General features: G+C 51.8%; 3 protein-coding genes across 5 annotated transcripts in view; 2 read left to right on the forward strand and 1 right to left on the reverse strand.

The window, feature by feature from the left end:
- Window positions 1–204: 204 nt before the first annotated feature.
- On the forward strand, window positions 205–7,541 carry RRP36 (ribosomal RNA processing 36). The gene is made up of 7 exons (XM_066546154.1): window positions 205–676; window positions 2,297–2,435; window positions 4,810–4,876; window positions 5,635–5,739; window positions 5,865–5,939; window positions 6,040–6,157; window positions 6,371–7,541. Exons 1-7 carry the CDS (start codon window positions 613–615, stop codon window positions 6,508–6,510), a joined length of 708 nt encoding a protein of 235 aa, XP_066402251.1. The 5' UTR covers window positions 205–612; the 3' UTR covers window positions 6,511–7,541.
- A 1,245-nt stretch (window positions 7,542–8,786) lies between these two features.
- Window positions 8,787–12,109, reverse strand: LOC136555167 (transmembrane protein 121-like). 2 transcript variants are annotated; one of them, XM_066547762.1, is made up of 2 exons: window positions 12,050–12,109; window positions 8,787–10,392 (listed from the first exon to the last, which is right to left on the reverse strand). In XM_066547762.1, the coding sequence occupies exon 2, from the start codon at window positions 10,389–10,391 to the stop codon at window positions 9,459–9,461; it is 933 nt and encodes a 310-aa protein (XP_066403859.1). In that variant the 5' UTR covers window position 10,392; window positions 12,050–12,109; the 3' UTR covers window positions 8,787–9,458. The 2 variants fall into 2 exon arrangements, with proteins under 2 accessions (XP_066403859.1, XP_066403860.1); XM_066547763.1 differs by lacking the exon at window positions 12,050–12,109 and adding an exon at window positions 11,604–11,701.
- A 5,540-nt stretch (window positions 12,110–17,649) lies between these two features.
- The window catches only part of LOC136554324 (phosphofurin acidic cluster sorting protein 1-like), a 54,754-nt gene continuing 48,241 nt past the window's right edge, over window positions 17,650–24,162 (forward strand). Inside the window, exon 1 of one of the 2 annotated variants that reach the window (XM_066546172.1) lies at window positions 17,650–17,834. In XM_066546172.1, coding sequence (XP_066402269.1) covers window positions 17,650–17,834 — 185 coding nt within the window. The remainder of the gene's footprint in view (window positions 17,835–24,162) is intronic. The other variant, XM_066546173.1, reaches the window with a different exon arrangement.

Raw genomic sequence — 24,162 nt, forward strand, 5'->3', positions numbered from 1 at the left:
CTGAGGGAGTGGGCGCTGGTGTTAGCTGCAGGCACAACATAGTGTGTCACGGGTGTGAGGAGTCACTGGTTCCTTGTGGAAGGGTCTCCAGGGTGTGTCTGTGGGGAAGGCACATCTCTGGAGGTGACATCTTGGCAGTGGGATTCAGAGGTGGGCAAGGTGCCTCGCCATCTGTTGTAGGCATTTTGTTTTCCTCTGGTGAGGAAATGGTGAGCAAAGCTCAGAGAGAGGATCACTGGCAGGCACTCTTTCCTTCCCACAGCTGGATGGGAATGGGAGCAGTAGTTTTGCTTTTGCCATCTGTCAGGGCACTCTGTGATCTTGTTTCTGGAGCAAGAGGAGTTCTATTGGAGTCCAGCACTGATTTTGTCTCAGCAGGGAACGACTGGGCAGATATCAGGCGTTTCTTTAAGCCATCTGTGTGCTCTGCAGGTGGTATAGCTCCCTGCAGGTTCAGCTGAGGAAGGCACAAGGTGTCCATGTGCCACAGGAGTCTGTGGGAAGAGAGGAAACATGAGGAGGCTGTGCTTGAGAGCAGGAAATGCCACTGTTATCTGCAGGTAACAGTAGCTTATCAAGAGGTGCAAAAAGAAGGAAACAATCCACAAAATAATGGATGAAGGGAAAAAGTGGCAGGAGGGAAAATTAAATGGACAACAGAGACAGCAGAGAACAGGTAAGTTATATACTAAGGGGAAAAAAGGTATGAAAAAATTGGGAAATTAGGTCCTCAAGCAAGAATGCAAGGAACAAGGAAAATAAGCTAACCCTGCCTTTTAAACTAGAACCTTTTCACACACACAGTTGCCAAATCTGCTGCCCAGCAGTGAATGCCTGCTGGGGCCATTCACTTCTGCTCCAGAACAGGCTTCTTTTTTTTATAGTGATGTTTTTATCACTGTGAGTGGTTAGTTCACTCTTCTAGAAATAGGCAGTAGGATGTATTTTGTGGACTGATAGTACCACGTGGAAATCATTTTCCCTATCAGGTTTTAGGTAGTCAGGTTTGGTCTCCTGTACCAGTGATGAAATACTTTATCATGGAAACTCTGCATGCCTTTGCTTTGTCTGATTTATACCAAATCTCCTTTTGGCATCATTTTATATGGTGTCTTTATCTAATTTTCATTGAAGTCTTTGCTACGTAAACAGTATTGTTTTGGAATTTCAGCCAAATGGAATATTGGAGTGCAAGTGATGGTGCCTTGTCTTCATCAAGTGCTGAGAGTATCTTCCACATCATAGTTCCTTTCTTTTAATGCTTTATTTGTCCTTTTGGCTGTCCTTGTTCAGAATTTGGACTGGGGGCGGTGTTTAGGGGAAGCAGTGCAATGAAATCATGCTGTATTCACATTTCCTTTGTCCCTTGTGCAGCAGACTGGATAGTCCCTGTTCCTGTATCCCACCTCAGAGCACTAATGAGCATCATCAGAGCAGAGTTCCTGAGCATTCAGAACAAGCAAAATGAAAACATTTACTGAGGCAGCTCTTGGCTGTGCCCTTGATGCTTTCTGGATGATGAGAGTTGTTTCTGAAGGTCTTGGTTATTGCCAGGATGAGAGTGCTTGGGATGAGTCCATGCTCTGAGCCAGTGTGACTGACCTCATGTTGCTTCCTGAATTTGGCAGAGCACACACAAACCTCGCTCATGGGACAGGGTTTTGTGTTTGTGTGGGAAGGGTTTGGGAGCGAGTGGGCTACAAGGCTTTCCCTTCCAGAAGGGACACAGTGCAAACCCCGAGTGGAATGGGTATATCCAAGTGCTGACTGAAGAAATGCTTTCAGTTGTTGGTTCTGAACACCTAGAAGTACAAATCTAGAATAAAGAATAGTATGATAATAGAGATGATAATATTTTTGCATTCTGGTTATAAGAAGCATTAAAGGTTACTGACATTAAGGGATATTAAAGAAACATTAAAGTGGGAAAGTGAGGACTGAGAGGTGACCCCTCAGAATTCGCAGTGCCCAGTGTAGAGCTCGTGCTGCTCTTTGTACCAGGTAAAAACTTTGTACTGGTCTTGTGTGTGCTGTTGAGTGGAGAGAGAAGCAAAGACACTCTGGGGAGAGGGGGAGGCTGCTCTGTTCTAGTGATAGAGACTGAAGTGATCAACGGGAGAGGAATCAGAGGCTGAGAGATGCAGTGGTTTCTTCCTGCTGTGCAGTTGTACAGGGATGGCAGCACTATGCTTGTGTCACTGTCCCAAGCTCTGAGGCATCCCTCTTGGGGGAGTTTGGGGGTAAGAAGTGCCTTGAGAAGCTGTTCAGTTCAGGTGTGCCCTGTGCTCTCTTCCAGATCAGTCTGACCTGTCTTTTGAGGAGCTCCTGCGGGTGCAGAGTGATGCAAGGACGAGAGTGAGCAGGAAGGTGCCTGGTGGGAAGAAAACTGCAAAGCCTGCCAAAGCTACGCTGAAGCAGCAACAAGGCAAAAAGGGGTAAAGAGGCTCTTTTGTGATCAGAAAAATGTGTATGTGTGCTCTCTGCATTCCAGAAATTACACTGGGAGCTCCTCACGGCAGTGATGTTGCCTTGGAGCTGGCATAGATCTCCTTTAATGTACTGGACAATAATGCCTGTCACTGTAGTTTCATTTGGGAATGGTCTGGGGCTGTTTTCAGAGCTCTTAATATCCTGTTCTCTTCAAATCCCCAGCAGCCACCTGTCACTTGACAGTTAAATTGGCACTCAATGCCTTTATACCCTCTAAATTAAGGCACTTGTAACCCTTGGCATGGTGTGCTTCTCAAGCTCTATGACAGTGTCCACCGTGACCTGAAATAGTTGCCCTGCTGGTTCCTAAACCCCTTCCAGCTTATCAGTATCTTCTGCCTGGTTCTCACTGGCTGGAGTTACAGTCACAGACAATTGGTCTGGAATTCCATTCATCCTTCTGTTGCTGTCTCATCTGTGGCTTGTCCGTGTTCATTTTCCTTTATTCCCTCTCTACAGTGCTTGCCATCACATACTTTTCCCTGTATTCATCACAACAAAAGCTATCATACCTTTTTACAGTTCTCCACAGGTCCCCACTGGTAACAGCAATACCCTTACCCCTTATTTGCAGTAATTAGGTAGTTTTCAGTCCTCAGAGTGGCACCCAGGTGATTTGAATGGGTTTCCTCTCTTACACTGGCACTCCCCATCTTATTTCTGAATCTCTGCTCAATGCAGAAGCAGAGAACACAAAATACATTTCTCCTGCACAAAGCAGAGAACACAAAATACATTTCTCCTGCCATAAAGAGTTGGTTAGGATAACTTTCTGCTTTACATTTTACCCAAGACTCCGGGGGATTTTGTGTAGTGCAACATCTTCTCTCAGTGTCTCTGTTTCTGCCACACAGTTTGCATAATTCTGCTTTTGTTTAATTCCTCTAATCCTTTAAGTAATGTATTGCTGTAAATCCCACATGCTTCTTCTCTAATGTTTTTGTTATGGAAGTGAGCTTCTTAAAGAAAGGGCTTCAGGGAAATCCCCTGGCACTGAGCTGGTTTCAGCAGTGACTCCAGAGCATTGTGCAGGGTTGGAGCCTCAGAGGATGTGAGAATACACTGAGCACTGCCCTGAGAGGGATTTGGAAAACTTGTGCCTGTGGGGTTGTGCTCCTCCCCAGCATCACTTGTGGCTGGCTGTGGGTGCTCTCAGCAGCTGTCCCTCAGCAAGTTTGTGTCAGCATAAAGTTGGGAGGAGTAGCTGATCCACAGAGGGCTGTGCTGCCATTCCATGAGACCTGGACAGGCTGGGCACAAAGAACCTCCTGGAATTCAGCAATGGCAAGGGCAGGCTCCTGCACCTGGGGGGGAACAAGCCCAGGCACCAGCACAGGCTGGGGTGACCTACAGGGCAGCAGCTCTGCAGAGAAGGACCTGGGGGTCCTGGTGGACAACAAGCTGTCCTTGGACCAGCAATGCCCTGGGGGACAAGAAGGCCAACAGGACCCTGGGCTGCATTAGGAACTGCAGTGCCAGCAGGTAAGGAGGTGATCCTGCCCCTCTGCTCAGCCCTGGGGAGGCCAGTTTGGAGTGCTGTGCCCAGTTCTGGGATCCTCAGCACAAGAGAGATGTGGAGTTCCTGGAGAGGATGAATCCACTAGAGGGCAAAAAAAAAAAAAACAAAAAAACAATTAGGGAACTGGAGCATCTCTCCTGTGACAACAGGTTGAAGTAGCTGGGACTGTTTAGCCTGGAGAAGAGATGACTGAGAGGGGACCTTATCACTGGAAATATGTAAAGGGCAGGTGTCAAGAGGATGGGGCCAGGCTCTTTTCAGTGGCATCCAGTGACAGGCAAGGGACAGTACTGAAACACAGGGAGTTTCACCTGAATATGAGGAAAAACTTCCTCACTCTGAGGGTGACTGAGCACTCGAACAAGTGGTCAGTGAGGTTGTGGAGTCTCCTTGTCTGGAGGTATTTAAAACCCACCTGGATGCAATCGTGTGCAATCTGCTCTAGGTGACTCTGCTTTAGGAAAGGTTCCTTCCACCCCCAGCCATTCTGTGACTTCATGAGAGGAATAATCAGTACAACACATTATTGATGCAGGTGGTGGGTTTTCACTTGATACAGAGGAGCTGTTCCAGGTTCTTTGTAGGGTTGTTTTAACCACATATTGATATACTTGGTTGTTGTAGCCTTCTGTGGCTTTTGACTGAGCCCCCTCTTTGCTTTCTATATCATGGTAAGGATTGAGCTGGGAGAATCTCTTGTGCAGTAATGTTCTTCTGAGGGTCTGGATGACCTTCCAGCATATTAGCTTGGGCCTCATTCTGACATTTGCTCCTCTTAAATCCATTTTTCTTGTTTTCAGGCCATTGGAGATGTCAGCCAAGAAGCCTGTACCTTTCCTGCGACAAGTGGTCCCTGTTAGGAAGAAGGTGGGTGCTGCCCCTTCTCAGCCCAGGGCACACACTTGGGAATGGGGCTGCTGCAGATGGCACAGGGTACTCCTGGAGGACAGGGCTGGACCACTGGGGAGTGCAGACAGTGACAGTGTTTCCCTGGGGAGAACAATGGGTGGGTTGGAGCAGCTGCAGGTTAACTTGAGAGTTTGTGACCCATATGTTTCTAGAAGGTGCAATGACAGCCACTAATGACAGTTCCACTGCAAACCATGGTTATTGTTCAGTTCTAATCCCACAAGTTCAGATGTCCATCTACTTTCCAATCTGAATCTAACTTTTGACTTATTGATATTGCTGGATCATTGGAATATGGTAATTCCCACAGTTAGAGACCTCTTTTTGTCCCTCCCTTTTTGCATGACCTGACCCAGTTAATCTGTGAAAATCTAGATAGGTATGAGTTCCCAAATCCATCACCTTGACAACACATATTCATCCAGCTCTTGGTCTGGGAGTTGCAGGTGTTTGACAGCAGCACTCCTGCTGTTATTCTTGGATATTCCTGGGTGGCAGACTGGCACATGGAGATGTCTGTTGCATGATAAACTTGATGCAGGCGTGACCTTGGGGATGCCACCTTGACCATCGTACTCAATCTATGCCAACTGCAGATATTTCAGTGGTGGGAGCATAACATTGCTGGGGGGAAAACTGGCTGATACATGAAGGGAGAGTAAGCAGGCTGTTAACAGGGTAACACTGGCTACAGCTCTTGCCTTCCCTGCTGACAGGTCCAGAGAGACCCTCGATTTGATGACCTGTCTGGAGAGTATAAGCCTGAAATATTTATGAAGACATACAGCTTCCTGGACAGCATCAAGAAGCAGGAGAAGGAGGTGATGCTCTGTGCCTGTCCTTGCCTGGAAGAACCTTGCTTGGCAGGGGCTACTTCTTCAAAAGCTTTTCACAGGGGAGGTGACAGGCAGGCAGTGATGCAGCTTTCTCCTCTCTTCTTCTTCAGATGGTTCAGAAGCAGCTGAAGAAATGCCGGAACGTGGAACAGAAGGAGAAACTCCAGCAGCTCCTGAACCGTATGGTGAGTTCAGTGAGCATCTCCTCTCTGGGGGGCACTGGGAGAGAGGATGTGTCACCTGAGGTCTGCCTCAGTGCTGACACAGGCCATCCTTTTTGCACAGACACAGCAGGAACAGGCACAGAAAAAACAGCAGAAGTTGAGAGAGAGGGAGCTGTCTTTGAAAAGACAACAGAGGGAATTGGCCAAGCAGGGAAAGAAACCTTTCTTCCTAAAGAAATGTAAGTACTCGGAGTGAGCATGCTGCAGGGGGATCTAGAGGGAGAACTGCTGGCAGGAATTCAAGCACTGGGAGCAAGGTGTCCATACTATTCCACACAGCTGTGGGGGAATTGTTCTAGTGCTGCTGCTCAAGGGAGAAGCTAAGCCTGGACCAGGGAGGGAGAGATGTTTTGGGGCTTTGGTTTAAAACTCGACTTCCCTCTGCTCTGCAGCTGAGAAGCGGAAATTGGAGCTAGCTGAGAAGTATGCAGAGCTGAAGAGGAGTGGAAAGCTGGAGAGCTTCCTGAACAAGAAGAGGAAGAGGAATGCCATCAAAGACAAGCGCCATCTGCCCTCACAGAAGAACTTGTGACTGTTGGACAGTCGTGCTGTTGTCTGGCACTGGCTCATTCTGCCTTGGCCAGGCCTGGAGGATGGTTATCCCTCTTCCCAGGATCTGCCTTCCACTGTACAGTGATGCTGTAAGGCAGCAGAGCAGGGGCTGAACTGAAGGAGCTACTTTCTTTTTTGTAGCTGAAGTATCTGCTTTGCTTGTGGTGTAGATCATGCCTGGGTGGTGACAAGTGTGTCATGCAGATGCTGATGGTGATGACAGCTGGCTTTGCCCTTGGACCTGCTCATTTCTAACTCCAGCAAGGAAAGCGTGAGTCCTGCCCTACACTCCTGGCTCTACTCCAGGTTCTCTCAGACTTCCACGGAGGCAGAAAAGGATGTGGGACAATCCCTACTCAGAGCAGCAACCCTGACCAGGTTGCTCAGAGCTGCTTTGGTGGGATCTGGTAATGTCCAAGGACAGATGCCTTCACCTCTCTTGGCCTCTGCTCTACTGCTTCAGGTTCTCAAGATGGAACTTTTTGTTCCCTCATCCAGGAAACCTGCCTGGTGTTAGTCCACAATCATTATCTTATTGTCAGCGAAGTGCCTGGGTCTGTCTTCTCAGCAGCTTTGTCACAGGTCTGAGGGCTGGGTGGGAAAGAGGTGCTGTAAGGTCTCTCCAAAGTCTTTTCTTCCTAAGGGTGAATGAATCCTGTTTCGTCAGCCTTCCCTAGCAGTGCTCCAGCCTCTGACACCTTTCACAAACTCAACTGGAGTCAGCCCAGACAACCAACAGCTATCTTTTGGTGGCCCAGCATGGATCAGTGCTGGAAGCAATCTCACAAGAGATGAGTAAAGGTGAGAGGATCGCTCCTGTGGGCTGCTCCTGGTGATGCAGATCTAGGTGTGCCTGGCCTTCCTCACGCACAGGGCATGCTGTGACTGCTCAGCTATTGCTGCTTGGGATCTCTCCTTCAGAGCAGCTTGGTTTCTCAGGGTCATCTCCACAGGGTTATTGGTGCTTCTAGGAAACTGATCTGTATGGAGTAAAGTACCTGTTTTCCTTTATTCCCACTGTCAGTTTGTTGCAGTCAAAAGTGTTTGACCTTAGGGGAGTCAGTGCCTCTCTCCAATATCCCACCAGCCCTCTTGCTTCTCCTTGTTCCTTTTTTCCCCTGTCTGCCATGGCTGTGCTGACAAGGGGATGGCTCAGGTAACCCCAGTGTGACAGGTCAGTGTGCTGGGAGACTGCCTGGGCACAGCTGTGCTCTGTGGGTGGCCACAGGTGTTTGGGGCCTGGGGACAGCCTTGCTGGGAGCAAAACATGGAGCAAGGAGCAGGTCAGCCAGCCTGAGGATGTTGCTGAACCACTTACCTCTACTGTAGTTCCTGTGGGTGATGCAAGTTCTGCTCTGGTGAGAGGACTTGGTGGAACTGGGGGAAGGCAGTAGACATGGGATGTGCCAGCTTGGCTAGAGACCTGCTGCCAGGGCCTCGCTGAGGGGTCACTCCTCGGCATTCCTGACTCCCTGTGTCCCCATCCCCTGCTGCTTGTAGGTCTGGTGCAGCAGATGCACCCCCAAAGTGGTCCTGCTTTCCCCTCCTGCCCCTCTGGAACTTAAGGTCTTCCTGCTGTAGCCTGTGCCTGCCTGCAAGGAGGACATCCTCGCTGGGATGTCACCTGCTTCTGCTCAGCACGGTGGTGGTGAGCAGTGAGCCTGTGGCCCGTGTGCCTGCCAGCTCCTGGCCCAGCAGCCTCAGCAGGGGAAGTTATCCAGTGGGAATGCCCTGGGGCATTTCCAGCTCAGCCAGGCCTGAGGTGCCACTCAGGGTATTGGGCAGGAGGCAGCATCACAGCACCAGCTCCAAGGGAAGCAGATGCTTCCAACATGCCCAGCAGCTGGGGAGTTGCTCTTTCCAGTAGCCTCCCAGCCTCAAGCAGTTGGCTTGTTTTCCTTTGTTCAAGGCAATTTGGGCAGATACGCACTGGTGTCCCTGCAGCTGGAGTGAGAGCACTTGCTGTGGGTGTCCCTGGGCATGACTGGTCCCAGTTGATGTGACTGCACTGATGGCTGACAACACTGCCACACACCCTGTCAGTGACACCCTCAGAGCCCACCAGACACTCACATGACCTGTGGGCCAGGAGGAATGGCTCCAGAGCCAGTGGCCTGGGATGCTGTGCCCAGCCCTAGGTGGTCACTGAGTGAGCCTCTCCACATGCTCTGCAGCTGAACAGACACCCAGCCCCTCGAGGCCCCCAGAAGAGTGGGGGAGATCTGCCTGCTGGCAGGGACACACACAGGAAAAGGCTGCAGGGCTCAGGTCTTTTATTGCAAAGAGGGAGATACAAAAAACGGACAGTCACCCCTTTTTGGGTCCCCCCAAGCCTGCAGCTGGCTGAGAGGGGTGACAGCAGGGGGAGGCCCAGGCCTTGCTCCCCCTGCATGGGGACCTCAGCTCACACAGTGGGGAGCAGGCTGCTGCCAAGGACCACACTGAAGCCAGGGCCAACCACAACAGAAAAGTGGGTGACCCGCTGTGTCCCCATGCAGCAGCCTGGCTGGCCAGAGAGCAGTGCTGCACAGGGAGCACTGGCAGGGAGCCTGGCACCGGGTGGGGCTGCCTGGCCTCACCCAGACACACCTCATGGCAGGCGGCCCTGGCCTCATTGCCTGCTCCGCTGTTTTACCAGGTGGGCTGCTCAGGTTCCAAACTGCTCTGCAGCCTTGCAGAGGGTGCTGAGGTTCCAAACTGCTCTGCAGCCTTGCAGAGGGTGCTGAGGTTCCCAACTGCTCTGCAGCCTTGCAGAGGCTGCTGTAGGGGCCCTCGCCATGCGCCCCTCGGGGCCCTGAGCAGTTTCACCCAGGGGAGGAGGGAGCAGGGTCGTTGCCCTCTGTCCAGGCAGGGAGCTCCGCAGCCTGCCCCGGGTTTGTGGGTACGGCCAGGCGTGGGGATGGCCAGGCTGTAGCTCCTGCTGGCTCGTCACGTGTTGTCCTGGGCCAGCTCCTCGGGGCAGGCAGGCTGGTCCCGGGCCTTGCGCGGCCCCGAGGGTGGCTGGGCTGGGGTGCTGTGCTGTGGGTCCGGCCCCGGGGGCGCGTGGTGCTGGTGCCGCTGGTACTGCACGAACATGCAGACCTTCATCCCAATGGCCAGCATGTTCTTGCCCATGAAGATGCTGGAGACCCGGGCATCCCTGAAGAAGACCATGTTGCTGCCTCGGATGAAGATGGTGGCGATGTTGACGGTGAGCATGCTGAGCATGGGGTACAGCATCATGCGGTGCGGCACGATGCCGATGCCCTGCATGCTGATCTCGCACAGGGACACGCAGGGCAGGACCAGGAGCAGGATGTAGCAGTAGAAGAACATGATGCCCTCAGCCCAGAGCGGCAGCCCTTTCTTCTGGGGCTCCCACAGGTTGGCCTGGATGTCCAGCACGTCCAGCATGTCCACAATGACCCAGAAAAGGCGGTTGCGGAGATCCTCCTTCTTCTTGAACGTTCTGACGTACTCCATGTGCTCCGTGGCCACCAAGAGCACATAGAGAGCTGGGATGCAGATGGAGAGCAGCAAGGTCAGCGCTTTGCGGGCGATGAGATCCAAGCTTTTCCGGTCAGCTTTGTAATTCTGGTATACAAAGTAGACTTTGATCTCCAGAACGAAGACGTAGAGGAACCAGAGGATCATGGCATATCCTCGCTTAGCTGTCTTTACCTCTGCCCCAACCCAGATAGCCACATAGCGGAGGACCAGCAGGAAGCAAATGTCACCCACTGCCACCATGACACAGATGCCCAGCTTCCTGGAGCCCTGGCTCTGCTCCACCAGGTAGGCATCCATGAGGACGAGGCTGGTCATGATGAGCACTGTGGAGAGGCACACGTGGGGCTTGCTGACAGGTGGTGGGGGAACCATCCTGCACAGAAGAACAGGCAGGGTCATCAGGAAGTTGCTGAGATTTCCCAGTCCCACCCTTGGGCCCCCTTCTGCCACCCTCTCCTCAACAGCTGTGGGTGGCTGAAAGAAGGGAGGGAGCCATTCATAGATTTCTCCCATCCTATGTGCCTGGCTTGTTCCAAACTTGCATATTTCTAGCCAAAGAGCTCCTGAGACCAACCAGGCCATCCTGGTGACATGTGCTGGCTGAAAGCCAGCTCCTAGGAAGCACATGGTGGGGCAGGCTGGACACCTGGGACATGTCAAGCACTTGGGATCCCACTGCCTTTTCTGGTAGCTCATCACACTGACTAGGCTCTGCCACCATGAAGGGTACATGCCTTATTTTCCATGGGATTCCCCAGCCAGTGGTACTGCTTATATTTTCCCCCCACAAGGCAAGCTAAGACTAGACTTATGTGTTTAACCCAAGAAGGCCCTTAAATGCTATGATCCAGGACTGCTTTTTTTAGTCTCTTTATTTTTATGCACAGCACAAGATGAAGCCTGGATTTTTTTAGCCTGGCTGTCTTGTGGGGTGGGAGGGAAAAAATTGGCTGGATATTCCATTTCTTTCAGGTTCACACCCCCCAAGAGCTTTGCCTAGAGCTATTTGCCAATGCCCACCCTGCCCCAACACCACAAACCGAACGCAAGGAACAGCAGCACGATCCCAAAGCTCCAGGACACAAGGAGCTCTGCAGCAGGCCCTGAATTTCTGTGGGATGCTCAGCTTTCCTGGGCTGGGGCAGAGCAAAGCGCTGTCCCCAAAAGCACCCTGCCTGCCTTGTGCGGCACCAGGGCTGTCAGACTCCCTCCCCCTGACCGAGCACAGCTGCAGGCAGCTGCCTTCAGAGGCAAGGAGGGAGGACAGAGCTGGGGCCTCACCAGGCAGAGAAGAACTTGGCAGCTGCTCTGGAGGGGAGCCAGCCCCCCGGATGAAAAGGAGGATGAAGCTGGGTTGATGACTGTGTGGCACAGCGCTGCCCACGCGGAGCCCGCCTCTGCCACGCCTGGGCTGTGCACGCCCGGGACACCATCCTGCTCATCCAGGGGGCAGCGTGCAGGTGGCACCTGAGCACGGAGCAAATGCTCGGGAGCAGGATGGGGGCCGCACGGTTCACGGTCAGCCCTGCACACGGCTGCTCCTGGTGCTGACACTGATGGCACAGGGCGCTGGGCACAAGCTACCTGAACTCCTGCTTTTTGGCTGAGGGAGCAGGCGTCCGGCGCAGTCGTGCATCCCTGGGCCCAGCAGCATCCTGGCACGTTGCGGGAGGCAGCGAAGCCTGAACCTGTCAGACACAGGTGCCTCTCAGGGGGAGGCAGCACAGGCCGGCGGGCATGGGGGAGCCCGTGGATGTGGCACATCTGGAGCATGCCACACGGCCGGCGGGGGGCTCACCCGCCTGGCCTGCCCGAGCCTCCGCGGGGGCTGGGGGTACCTCAGGCCCCGGCTCAGCACGGGGCTCAGCCCCAGGCCCCCAAGAGCGGGGCAGCCCCGCCGAGCTCCGTCCCTCGGGAGCGCCGGCCCCGCCTGCCCCGAGCCCCCCGCCCACAGCGGCCGGGCCTGCCGGGGGCAGGCGCTGCCCGCCGGCCGCGGGGCCCGGCCTGCCGCCCCCCCGGCTCCCGCTTACCTCGGGCGGCTCCCCGGGGCGCAGGGCGGCGGCGGCGGCCCCGGGCCCGGCGCGGCATCGCCCGGCGCGGCCCAGCGGCGGCGGCAGCGGTTCTGCGGCGGCGGCGGCGGCGGCGCTCGGCCCCTCCCGGCGGGCGGCGGGCGGGGACTGCGGCGGCCCCCGCCTCACCCGCGGGCCCGGCGCCGCCCGCAGCTCCTCCGGCTCCGGGCACGCTGGCCGGGCTCGCTGCCGCCCGGGACCACCGGCTGCATGGGCACCCTCTCCAGCCCCGGGCAGACCCGGACCCCGCAGGGCCGCAGCCCGGCAGAGGCCCCAGGCGAAGCAGCGGGAAGCCTGGCCTGACAAGGATGTCAGCCCTCCGGGAGGGACTGGGGCCGCGACCCGCTCCTTGCTGGGGGGCGAAGGCAGAGGAAACATGGCCTGACACCCAGCTGTGCCGGTCTGCAGGGTCCTGGAGAGCCCCAGCCTCACCCGGCTCTGGTACAGGTGGGCTAGGGAAGCAAAGCAGGCCAGGGAAGGCAAAAGGTTTCCATTACATGGTGGACACACCTCTCTGCAACTGCTCTTCTATCAGCCTGAGCAGCTTTTTGCATTTAACTCCACACTTTCTTCTAAGTGATTGAGGTGTTAGCTACACAGGGAAGATTTTTCAGTGTATTTCCTCTCTGGCTTTGAAATGCTCATTGTAGATATATGTATTTTGGAAGACGGGCAAGCTCTAAGATCTCTGGAGATGGGCTATGGGCAAAACCAGGCATATAGTGCAATTGACAGAGTGCCAGTGGAGGTGCAGCCCTCCTTGCATCCAGATGCTGACAGAACAGCTGTAGGGTCCCTGTTGGATGTAATCCCCTGGGGCATTGCCACCTGGAACATATAAATCTAACCTGTGGTGTCCTTGGAAAATGGAGACACTGGGCCAGCATCCAGGCTTAGCTCACGTGTCCCACAGTGGGTGTGGACTGGTTGATGCAGGCAGGTGAAGGTCCTGAGTGAAGGGAGCAGAGCTCTGGGTTAGACAGGTGCAGCAAGGTAAGGAGTTTGGCTGTGGGAGCATTCTCCTAAGCCAGGAATAAACAGCAATCCCAGAAGGGCTGGCAGAGCAGGGAAACAAAGCAGCCAAAGCAACTTGCCTCCAAAAATGAAAGGAGACCTTGCAACTCGAGTGGAGAGCGATGTGAGGCACAAGAGGGCAAGCTGACACTGCAGAAATCTCCTTTCCTCCAGGACACAGAAGCACTGCCTCTCACTATCCCAGCAGTCTCCTGCAGGATGCAGGAGGAGCAAAGGGCCTCTGTCCATGCAGTCACCCAGGGAGGGGGACACCACAGAGGTATCCACATGACAGAGGTGAGAGAGGGGTGCTAGAGGAACCTACCAAGCAATGGGGCTAGAGACAAGATGATTCATCCATGAGCTGGAATCATAAAACCCCTGAGTCTCCGCTGGAGACTAGGACGGGAGGTGACAACATTTGCGTGGGAAGCAGTAAAGAGCTGCTTTAACAAGGCACATAAAAATCAGGATCCAGAGCAAGAACAGATACTTGTGTGCTTGTCTAAAACACGATGCTGGAGCTGGCGTGCCAGAGTTGGTGTGTGGATGCATCTGTATGATGGATAAAATGGAAGGGAACCAGAGGGGGTACACCAGGGTTCCCAGCTGCTCTCTGGCTGCTGCCAGCTCCAGACCTGGGTGGAGAAGCATCTTCAGCTTAGCCCATGAAATCTGCACTTTTGGTGCTGTGAAAAATGCATGTATTTTATGATTGGCTTTTTGCAAATATTAAAATGAATATTATATGTGTTGTGTTAGAAAGTAATGCTGTATTCTCTTAATTAGTGTGTTAAATATAGTTTTACGTTATAAAAAAATGTTAAAACAGAAACTGTGCTATGTAGGATACTTTTTTTAAAGAAGACTAACAGCAAGATAGCAGCCACAGGACACCTAAATCTTTCAGAAAAAAAGAATTTATTGCCCTCTTTTCAGAAGAAACCAACTTCTTCCTGCCTCGAAGGCGCTGTTAGGATTCAGAGGAAGAAGTTGATGATGACCAGACAGAATCCTGTATTTGAATGGAATTTATGCATCATGTATGAGGTGTATGAATATGCAACAGGCTGCTGCTTTTAAGGGTTAATCCTCTGTTAACGTGGGTCCTTTTTCGGGCTCGTGCTGCCCAGAAAAAGGTACCCGGACTGTCTGTAACTCTTTGTCTCTATTAATTCAAATTGTCCAAATTATTATTACTCTAATTATATTACTATTTTTATAACCCTTTTATTACTATTAAATTTTTAAAATTTTAAAAACAAGTGATTGGCATTTTTCACAAGTGCCATCATTGGCACCGAAAAGCCCCTTTGCAGTGACAGCAACGCACTCAAAGGCTGTTGGGAGAGAGATGGGGAAATCCATCAGTCGTGTTAACATCCTCAAAGAGGAGCTGTGGGAAGCAGAGGAAGTTTGTCAGCAAGGAACAGCAAGCAGTGGCTGTAATGGAGAAAGGCAGGCAGTGGCCTGGGGACCGTGCTGAGAGCTTCAACTGTGACACATAAAAGAAAATAGGTAAAAATAAGCTTTTCTGAAGGCACATTTCAAATGGGTTGCTGAAGAGCATTTCCCTGATGTCCTCGAGGATCATATCCACAAGGAAGCAAACCTCAGCAGGTGGCTGGCACACAGAAAGGTCTCAGCATAAGAGGAGCTGGGAAGGCAGCTGAATGTGATGACAACTCTACCAGCCTCTGTTTAAGCTGGAAGATAACCAGGCTTTGGGACTTGCAGTGAAAAACACAGGATAATTTTGACCTCAGAGAGTGGGAAAAGCCACCATGTGTGGAAGAGCACAGCTGTGAGTAGGTCGTGCTGTAGGCACAAAGTCAATATAACATGAAGACAGGAAAAAAAAATGAAGAGTGGGCTGTGCAGACAAGCCCCCAAATAAATAAAGCACGTTGAAACAGCCTGAGAACAAATGTATAAATTCATCTGTAAAAAAGCCAGAAGGCCAAAAAAACCCCCAAGTGATCTGCAAGAAGTACTTGAAGGGAACTGGCTGGAGGGAAAGAGGCAGAGAAATGCACCTCAGTCCCACTGAACATCCTTCCAGGGGAAACACAGCAGAAAAGAGGAACCTCATCAGCCAGAAACTGCAAGTGGTGGCTGTGACAGCTAAAGACCATTTTTGACCTAGGGACCATGCCCTGAGCTCCAGCAGCTCTGAGAAAGAATCACGGATTGTAAACCATGACACAGCCCCAGGGCAGAGCAGAGGTGGCTGGAAGTGATGGGCATCCTTCAGGAAGGTGGGGGAAAGGGGGAGCAGCAGGACTGCCAGCCCTTGGGAAGTGCCTGGAAGGCAGTCACCTCAGCAGGCTGCCCTGGGCTCAGCAGGGAGGTGCCTCTGGTCTCCTGGAACTGAAAACCTGGAGCACTCAATGCTATTAAAGTACCCACAAATAGCCAGGAATGGTGACTCAGACTAGAAAGCAAATGGATGAAAGCAGACAGCTGGGGAGGGACTGCAGTGGGTTTTCTCAGGGTAAATCAAGACCCTGGAACTAGCAAGCTCCTCTGGAGCAGGCAGCTGCTTTTGGGGAAAGGCAGTGGCGATACCCAGCTGAGGTCAAACAATGATGGGTGAAAATGCTGTGAAAAAGGCCATGACCATTGTGCGACTCTCTCTGGCTGCAAAGCCAAGGTTTCCACATCAATTGGCAGAATGCTATGAAAATGCAGCTCATCCTTGGTCCAGCTGGTCTTACACAAAGGCCTCTGCTAAGATCCCCTATAAAATGCTCTTAGAGAACCAAGGCTGTCAAGGAGGAAAGCAAAGGTTCTCTTGTGCATTAATGACCCACTTCAAGGAAAGCAAATGCATTAAAGCAGCAATCAAGCTGTTTTGTGAGCAAGTCAGGAGGTCTGGATCACTCAGCTGTGATCCATGCCATTTATCAGATGCAGAAATGGGCTGGGAAGGTGGGCAGGGAACAAAAAGTAAAAGTTTGATGATGGTTCAGATTGTCCATCTAGTCAAACTGGAATCTGATGTGAATTCCCAGCATGTTACTGACCAACCTGAAACCTCAACAGCAGGGCAAATGTAGACCTGACAAATGCAAGTAAAAAGAAGAGGTGCAAGGGGCAGACTACAAATTATACATCAGTATTCAGGAAGGTGCCCCTGAAACGTTTCCTGGTAATATTTTGCAAACACAGTACTCAAGATTGACAGTAGAAACCATGGATGTTTTAGGCTGCTTTGCAAGCTTATACTGCTGCCACTTTTCTGAGCCTAATTCCTCCACTGGCATGAGCCACATTTTACAATGTGCCTGGAATTAATACTGCATCCATGTTAAAAACTCTGTCACTGCTAAATGTATTTAGAAGCACAGGTTCCTGCAGAAGCTGCTGGCTTTTCTTTGTTTTCTGGTTTGACCACTATTGACTTGGCTGTTTCTTTCACACAGTTTTCAAAGCAGCTCTTGGACCATCTCTGCTTCCTTTCAGGAGCCCTCAACCAGTACCACCCTATTATGATTATTTGATTTCTCTGACATCCCATTTTTTCAAGAGGCAGAGGCATTTCAGACAGATGGAGGCAAGGCACAGGAGGGATCTTATATGCTTTCTACCAGAACAGAGTGCACTTGTCCAGCTGCAGTGTCACAGGCTTGCCCTCACCTCTGTCCCTAGGGGTGCTCTGCCCTGCACATGCTTTATAATCTGCAATGCCTTCTGAGCTGTTGAAGCTCTGGGCATGGTCTCCGGGTAACAAATGGCTTTGTCTCCGGGTCACAAATGGCTTTTGCCCATGACAGCCATCACTTGCAGCTTCTGGCCGACGAGGTTCCTCCTTTTGCTGCATTTCCCTGGAGACCTTTAGTGGGACTGAAGGGGATTTCTGCTTTTCTCCCTGCAGCGTGCTCGGAGTTCCCAAGTGTTTCGAGGAAAGAGTCAGTCAGAGGTCTCGGCTTCCTTTTGCTTTCAACCCGCCGTGCCCGCGGCTCCAGCTGCTCCGTTCCTCCTCAGGCCCACCCGCCGGCCGGCCCTGCTGTTCCCCCCTGCGGGCACCCTCTCCCCGCGGCGCCACAGCGGCTCATGCAGGGCTGAGGGCCTTGGCTAGCCCCGGGCATTCTCCGCCGCCGCGCGGGTGCGGGGACAGACGGACAGCCCAGCCTCAGCGGCGGGACGTGCGCCCAACCGCGCCCCTGGGCGCGCTCCCGGGGGCGGCGGCCGATGCGCTTTAAAGGGAGCGACGCCGCGCCCTCCTACCCCCGCCAAGCCGGGGCAGCTGCGCCGCTCCCATTGGCTGGCCCCGCCCCGCCGACCTCTCCGATTGGACAGCGGCCGCCCCGGCCTCGCCTCTCGCTCGGCTCCGATTGGCCGTTTGCCATCAGTCGCGGTCCTCGCCCTTTCTCCCGGCTCCGGTTGGCTCGTGCCCGCGCCCTGGCCGCGCTCTGATTGGTCACGGGCCGCGAGGGAGCGGGGGCGCGCGCGCGCGCGCGCGCCGGGGTGGAGGCCGTCGCTGAGGCGAGGGGCTCGCGCCGCCCCCCAGCGCCAACGGCGGCGGCGGCGGCGGGATGGCGGCGATGGCGACGGCGGCGGCGAGCGGCGTGCTGGGCCCGGGCCCCGCCGCGGGGCCTCCGGCGGCAGCCGGCGGGGCGGCGGCGACAGCGACCGCGATGGCGATGGCCAGCCCGGTGCCGGTCCCAGTGCCCATGAACCTCTTCGCCACGTGGGAGATCGATCGGTCGGCGCCGAGCTGCGTGCCCAGGTGAGCCGCCCCGCCGCCGGGGCCGTGCGGAGCCCGGACACGAGCGGGGCCGGGCAGGAGGAGGCGGCCCCCGCAGTATCCCCGCTCCTCGGCGGCGGGGAGGCCCGGCCCAGGCAGCGGCTGTTGCGCGGCGAGCCCCGGCGCTGGCCCCGCTGCGCTTCCAGCGGGAGCGGCCCCGGGGGGCGGCGGGCAGGGGGCACAGCGCCGGAGCGCGGCTGCGTTGCCTCCATGTTGCAGCCCCTGGCGAGTGCCTGCCGCGATGGCCGTGGGGCTCAGAAGGGGCTGTATCGTCGTGGCCGTGCTTGGGAAAGCTGCCTCTGTCCCCCCGAAGTGAACGGTGATAGCCCTACAGCCGCTTCCGTGAAGCCAGGCAGCGGGCACCCGCATCCGTGGGCCTCTGTCATCTGCGCTCCAGACCTTAGGGAGCAGCAGGAAGGATTCACTGCTGCCAGCTGAACTCAGAGTTGTATCTCTGGTAGAGCTGGGAGTCAAGCTGAGTGGTGTGGATGTCATCACTGCCAGTACGGCTAGATGTGCTTGTGAACACCTGTCTTGGAGCCAGAAGGTGCCTGGTGTGTTAACGAGGTGGGTGGGTGTCTTTTGGCTCACTCATCTTAGCAGACTCCGATCAGGTCCTCTCATGAGAGTTACAGGGCAGGTTCAGGAAGTCACCATGATTCCTCGTGTCTCTGGGCTGTGGTGTGTTGTCTGCAATGATGTATTCAAGTGTCTCGCAAAAATTAGAGGTGTAAAATTCAAGAGGGTGAGCAAAAAAACCCGTTCCTGTAGGGCAGCAGGATACCAGCCTTTGTGAAAGGGCTTTGCTAGATGAGTATGTGTGTACAGGGAAACTCAGTGACTGTGTGGCCAGATGGGCTGGAGTAGAAACGTTCCAAAATACTCCAAGCTACTAGAGAAAGCCTCTGTGATTGTGGTGCCCAAGGGAGTGCTGGGCTCGGCAGGCAGCAGATGTGAAGGAGTTTGCAACATGTGTCTGCTAAAAGCCTGTTCACCTTTTGATGACACATGCTGAGGCTGTTGTGCGGAGCAGGAAGCAAGTGATCATTTCATACCTTTAAAGTGACTTGAGGTGTTGTTCATTTGTGGGCAGTTTACTCCCAGGCTGGAATTTGGAGAGCAGGACAGAATTATCAGGTTGACTTCCTGTAGAAAAAATTTGCATATGCAAAACACAGAGCTTAGTGATGGTGAAGGATGTGCATGTTTCACAAATGGAAGTGTTCCAGGAGCTAGGGAGAGGAGAACTGCTTTGGGCAAACCACGGACAGCATGACTGAGAATAGTGAGTCTGAGTGTAGAAGTGGGTTACACAGGTGGCAGGATGCCAGCGGGTGAGAAGTGATGTGTGATCAGTCTGAAAGTTGTTTGTAGAACTGGTTTTTGGCCCAGTGAATCCTGTGTCTCGTCACAAGGACAGTTTCCATTAGCATTGTGTAGATGCTTGTTCTAATGCACGAGCTTCTTTGTGTGCTGACAGCCCAGGGGGCAGCCATCTGACACAGCTGCTTGCAGGGAATTTCTGTGAAATTCATCTGAAATACCGTCTCTGGAATATCTTCAAACACAGGATCTGCTAAGATGGGAGGAAGCTAATGGAAGCTGATTCTTCCTTCAGAGGCCGTGGCTCTGACATGATGCGCTGTCACGTCAGCAGGTCTGGAGAAGTCCTGCCAGTGGCCAGAGTCCACAGTGACCAGTGTGGGACTGTGGTGCTTCTGTGTTTTCCAGCCTTCAGTTAGCCCAAGCTTTCCTGGGTGAGCAGGCATGTGTCAGGCAAGTGTTTCAGTTCACTGAAGCTGAAGGGAGCTCAAGCCCCAAAGCTGAGCTGTTCATGGTGTATCTGTGCACTGTGCTTCCTTATTGCTTGCCTGCGTTCTCCCTCTAGTGATCTGCAGGTATATGGTGTAGCCTTGATGTGTTCTTCAAGGCAGGAGCTCTGCTGTACGGTCCCAGTGCCCAGCACAGGTGCTCCCTGCTCTCACTCTGCTTTGGGAGTGGTAGTGGTGGCAAAATAATTTCCACCCATGGGCAATAATGTCCTTGGGCTTCTCTGTCCCTTATGCATGTGTAGTCTGCATTTTTTCATACTTATGCATATCTGGAGAAAGAAGAACTTTGCACTGGTTTTAATGCTATAGAAGATGATTTCTTTTTCTGGAGTCTCTATTGCAAGTCTTGGCTGTCCCTGAGCTCCTTCTTAGGTGTTTGATTTTCTGCAGGTGCAGCTCTGGCTGCTGCAGGAGTGGGGCTGGGCTGGATCAGCCTTTGTGGGGGTGCTTTGTGCTCAGCTGTTAATGCAGGACAGGTTGTCCAGGCCTTCAAGCTACCAGAAAGAGTCTGGGCCAATAAAAATGGGCAGTGGGAAGTATAAGCCCCAGTGCATGGAAGGGTTCAGTAGTATGACTGCAGGACTTTGGATGCCTTGCAGGAGGATCTTGGCTTTCTAAGCTCAGCTGTTGCCTGTAATGGAGGTTTTTTTCTGGCTGAATCGGGCATGTGCCACTGAACGAAGTCCACGTTTATTTTTGGAAATTGCCTTGCTCTCTGGATGGAGGTATCATCTCTCCTGCTGGGGTCTTTCTCTTTTCAGGGCCAGGTAGAGAGAGAGATCTGTGACCTCTTGATGACCCTTCTGTGAACTAACTGAGCATAGCCTAGACCCTGCTGCCTTTGGCTTAAGTGGCTGCCAGGGGAGGCAGAGCTGAATTTTATGGGCAGTTGTCTATTATGCAGAAAGGCAGAAGGAAGTAAACACCTGGAAACGATACAAAATGCTCTTTGCATCTTCAGTGGGGCTGCTCATTGGCTCAAAATGACTGGCTTCCCATCACAGTACCTTAGAGGGAAAGCACACCTGCTTAATTCACAATGCAGGATGAGAAGCATGCTTTGGCTAAAATACTCCATCAATCAGCCTTAACTTCCACTCACAGTTTTCTTAGTAGAAGTCTTTATAGCAGGATTCTGAGGTGGGAGTGTCTTTATTGAGATGCCTTGCATATAGGTCCCCTTAGGGGTAGTAGCAGATTTTCACTGTGCGGAGAGGGCCAGAAGTGAACCAGAGCATTGCCAAGGTAAAATGTCCGTCTGCATCAAGGTAATGTCTTACTGTGTTCTCATTGTTTTGTGTCTTGGTCAGGCAGTACACTGGGAAAAAATGTGTCAAAGGACTTGGTGCAAACATGCTTGAGGTCTTGTTATTTCCACATAGTGGTATTTTCCACCTCTTTTAATAGCACTGCTCTTTTTATTTTTTTCTTTTAACATCTGAGCGTCCATAAATGTGAGTTCTTAATTAGGAAACAAGATAAGATTGTGTGATTGTGTTCACTTTTTCCATGACACAGCTACTGTGTTCAGTGTTATGTGGATGTTGTTTCAGTTGGTAAGTAGTCATATTTCTAGTTAAAGGTGAGAGATACAAGTTGTGTTTTGGTTGCTGTCTCAGTATTGCTGAGGTCAGGCTGCAAAGGCAGATTCTACCTGTGCAGATTATGCTGCTCCGAATGGCACTGCAAGGATTCAAATACACTGCATTTCATCCACAATGCCTTGTATCTCAGTACAATGCATGAGGAAACATTCCAAGTCTTGCTGCCACCCACACAGTGTGCTCGAACACAGTGTCTTCTGTGTATGGTTGTTAGAAAAGCATTGATTGATGGAAATGCACGTTCTGGGCTCACTTTGTGACACTGTGTGCGTGTACCTTCAGGATATTACATTCCAGCAGGTGCTCTGGATTCTCTATCATTATAAATTGCAAACTTTTGTTTTGGAAGAGTTACAGCCTAATGAATGTCTTCTTGGAATGAGAGCAGTTATTGCAAGTACAACTGGAAGCATCCCAAAAGTGCCAGCTAGGGTGATCCTCTGAAGTTCCATGAGGTGAATGCTCTTGTCTCTGCAAGCCAGTTTTCCTGTTTGGGCAGCCAGTGTCCATTACCTGACAGCTGGTGGAGAGTAAGTTAACACTTTATTTGTGCAGGTGTGGTTGCATGCTTTCCATTGCCTGAGGAATCCTTTCAGTGACAGTTCCTGCCCTGTGGTGTGAAGTGAAGGAACGTGCTCTCCTCTGGCACAGCTACATGAAGGGGCTGCTGTGGGCTCAGGGGTCTCTTTACTCTCAGCACAGAGCATTCCCTGTCTTTTCTACACCCCCTTAAGAGTTTCATGGCAATGAAGAGCCCCTGAACTGGGTGTTCCTGTAAGAAATGCTTATTCCAGCTGGAAGAATATGTATTTATCTGCCTGAGATGTTCTTGAGTGGTTTCCTGGGTAAATCAGACATTTTCATAGTAAACTTCCAACCTCAGCAAAATCTGTTCTGTTTGGATAAGCTACAGAGTTGCACCTCTGGGAATGTTAAATGATTCCAGATTGCTCTTTCAGAAGACACTATGATTCCTTGACAAATCCATGTAGCTTCAGACCCAGGGTGCTTGGGAGAGGCCACAGTTTCTTGTAGGGAAACAGTCTCTTATAATTGGTGATATGCCCTGTTTGAATTATGATTTCCTTGCAGTCCTATGTAGAAAACAAAATGTTCTAAACAGCCATCAGATTGCTTATTATTCTTAATATCATGGGCTTGGCTACAGGCCTGCAGGATAATATGTCTCATGTGTTGTCCACTATCTGTAGCTCTCTGTGGCAGTAGAACACATTTAGGATTTCTTCTCTGGCAGTGTTTTGTTTTCCTTCTGAGCATACAATAATTGAGCAGAACTTGGGATAAGTGTGCTCTCCTAATGTGATTGATGGGGGGTGTGCTCCTTGCAAAATGTTCATAGTGACTTCCCTGAGGGTTTAATTTTATTTGAAGGACCTCTCACGCTCCATCCTAGCCTTGTTTTCCAGCTCTTCATTCATTAGCCAGGCTAATGTGTTGCAACAGGTCTCTGATGATTTATCAAAAATGTTGCATTGTTCTTACTGTGCTAGGACACCACGAGTGCACATTCCACTTCTTCTGGCATCCTCAGTCACTTGTGGCCGATCTTTAGCAGCCATGTTGTTGGTGTACAGTCCACCCTTCTCTGGGATCACAATCCCCAGAGCTTTACTCTGTCAAAAGAAGGAGTTACTAAGCACCAGCAGCTTACAGGGTTCCCTTAGGGATCCATTCTGTGGTTTAAGTCTGTGCTGATGCTTTTGTGTACTTGTTTCAACGTGGAATGATTCTAGATTGAAAGCTGTGTCTCCTGTCAACGTTAAAAGTTGTTTCTAAAAGAGAGCCAGAGGTAAAAAACATACTGCATTTTATAGCATGCCAGGTGAGCATATGGCCAGAGCTATTTCCCAAATACCTTGTGGTGTTATCTTGTCCAAGCTTTCAGCATCCCAGCTGATGGGGAAGCTGTGCTTCTGTTTTGGTTTGTTTTGGTTTTTTTTTTTTTAACTACATCAAAGCTGGTGAATACTGTTTTGGGAAACAAGAAGTGAGAGTGTCTTACTCCTGTGTGTGGGATGTGGCAGCAGGAACTTGTCTCTGCCTCTGGGGAAGCAGACAGCTCAAGTGATACTGCTCTTGTAGCTGGAAGTCTCTTAGCTAAATGAGGCTTTGTTTGGATACTTCAATACACTCATTGCAGCGTGCTGGGAGGAGAGCTGCAATATTTCAGGTGCCTGAACACATTGCAACTGTGGTTACAGAGACCACTCCCTGCTCTGCAGTGTGATTCAGCCTCAGTGCACACAGCCCAGAATTAGGCTGACGTTTTCTGCTGGCCTGTTGCAATGCCCTGTCCTTTCTAGTGCTGCCCACTGCCATCTCTCATGCCCTGAGGGGTTCTGTTTAGTAAATTAGAGCTCCTGTTCTATGTTTGTTCTGTGTTTTCCTTATTTACCTACTCGTGCTGGTTTTTAAACTTCCATTTCTTATCATGTTTCTTATTCTTCAGTGTGAGCATATTTTAAGTAGCATGAGATCCAAAGCCAGGGCATGTGGGACCATTTCCTGGACAAAAAATGTCCAGGTTCCACACCCAGCTATGTATTTTTATGTATGTATTTACTGTTTTTCTGCATATGTGATAAATAAATTCTTATCAGTATAGGCAGTTCAGGATGACAGCAGAACTCATGTCTTTAGTTCCATTTTCCAAAACTGAAAACTGTTAACAATTAGGTGTTGGACTGTTGCAATGGTAGCAGGGTTAGAATAAGAGCAACTCCCTGGTAAAGGGTTCTGCTACACTTTTCTTTAATAGCTTTCTCTACCAGGAGGGAAGATCCTGTTCATGCAAAGCCTCTCATTGATTCTTCTGCTGTTTCATTTTCAGTAACAGTTCAAGTAGTGTCTCTG

This window comes from Molothrus aeneus, chromosome 3 (assembly GCF_037042795.1).
Source record: "Molothrus aeneus isolate 106 chromosome 3, BPBGC_Maene_1.0, whole genome shotgun sequence".
NCBI classification, from domain to species: domain Eukaryota; kingdom Metazoa; phylum Chordata; class Aves; order Passeriformes; family Icteridae; genus Molothrus; species Molothrus aeneus.

What these genes read in the sequence shown, in the direction of transcription:
- RRP36 (XM_066546154.1), top strand. Translation starts at nt 613, where the DNA reads ATGGATGAAGGGAAAAAGTGGCAGGAGGGAAAATTAAATGGACAACAG. An exon ending in CAGCAACAAGGCAAAAAGGG is followed by an intron (nt 2,436 to 4,809) that starts GTAAAGAGGCTC and finishes TCTTGTTTTCAG; the next exon opens with GCCATTGGAGATGTCAGCCA. An exon ending in AGCAGCTCCTGAACCGTATG is followed by an intron (nt 5,940 to 6,039) that starts GTGAGTTCAGTG and finishes CTTTTTGCACAG; the next exon opens with ACACAGCAGGAACAGGCACA.
- LOC136555167 (XM_066547762.1), bottom strand. Translation starts at nt 10,391, where the DNA reads ATGGTTCCCCCACCACCTGTCAGCAAGCCCCACGTGTGCCTCTCCACA.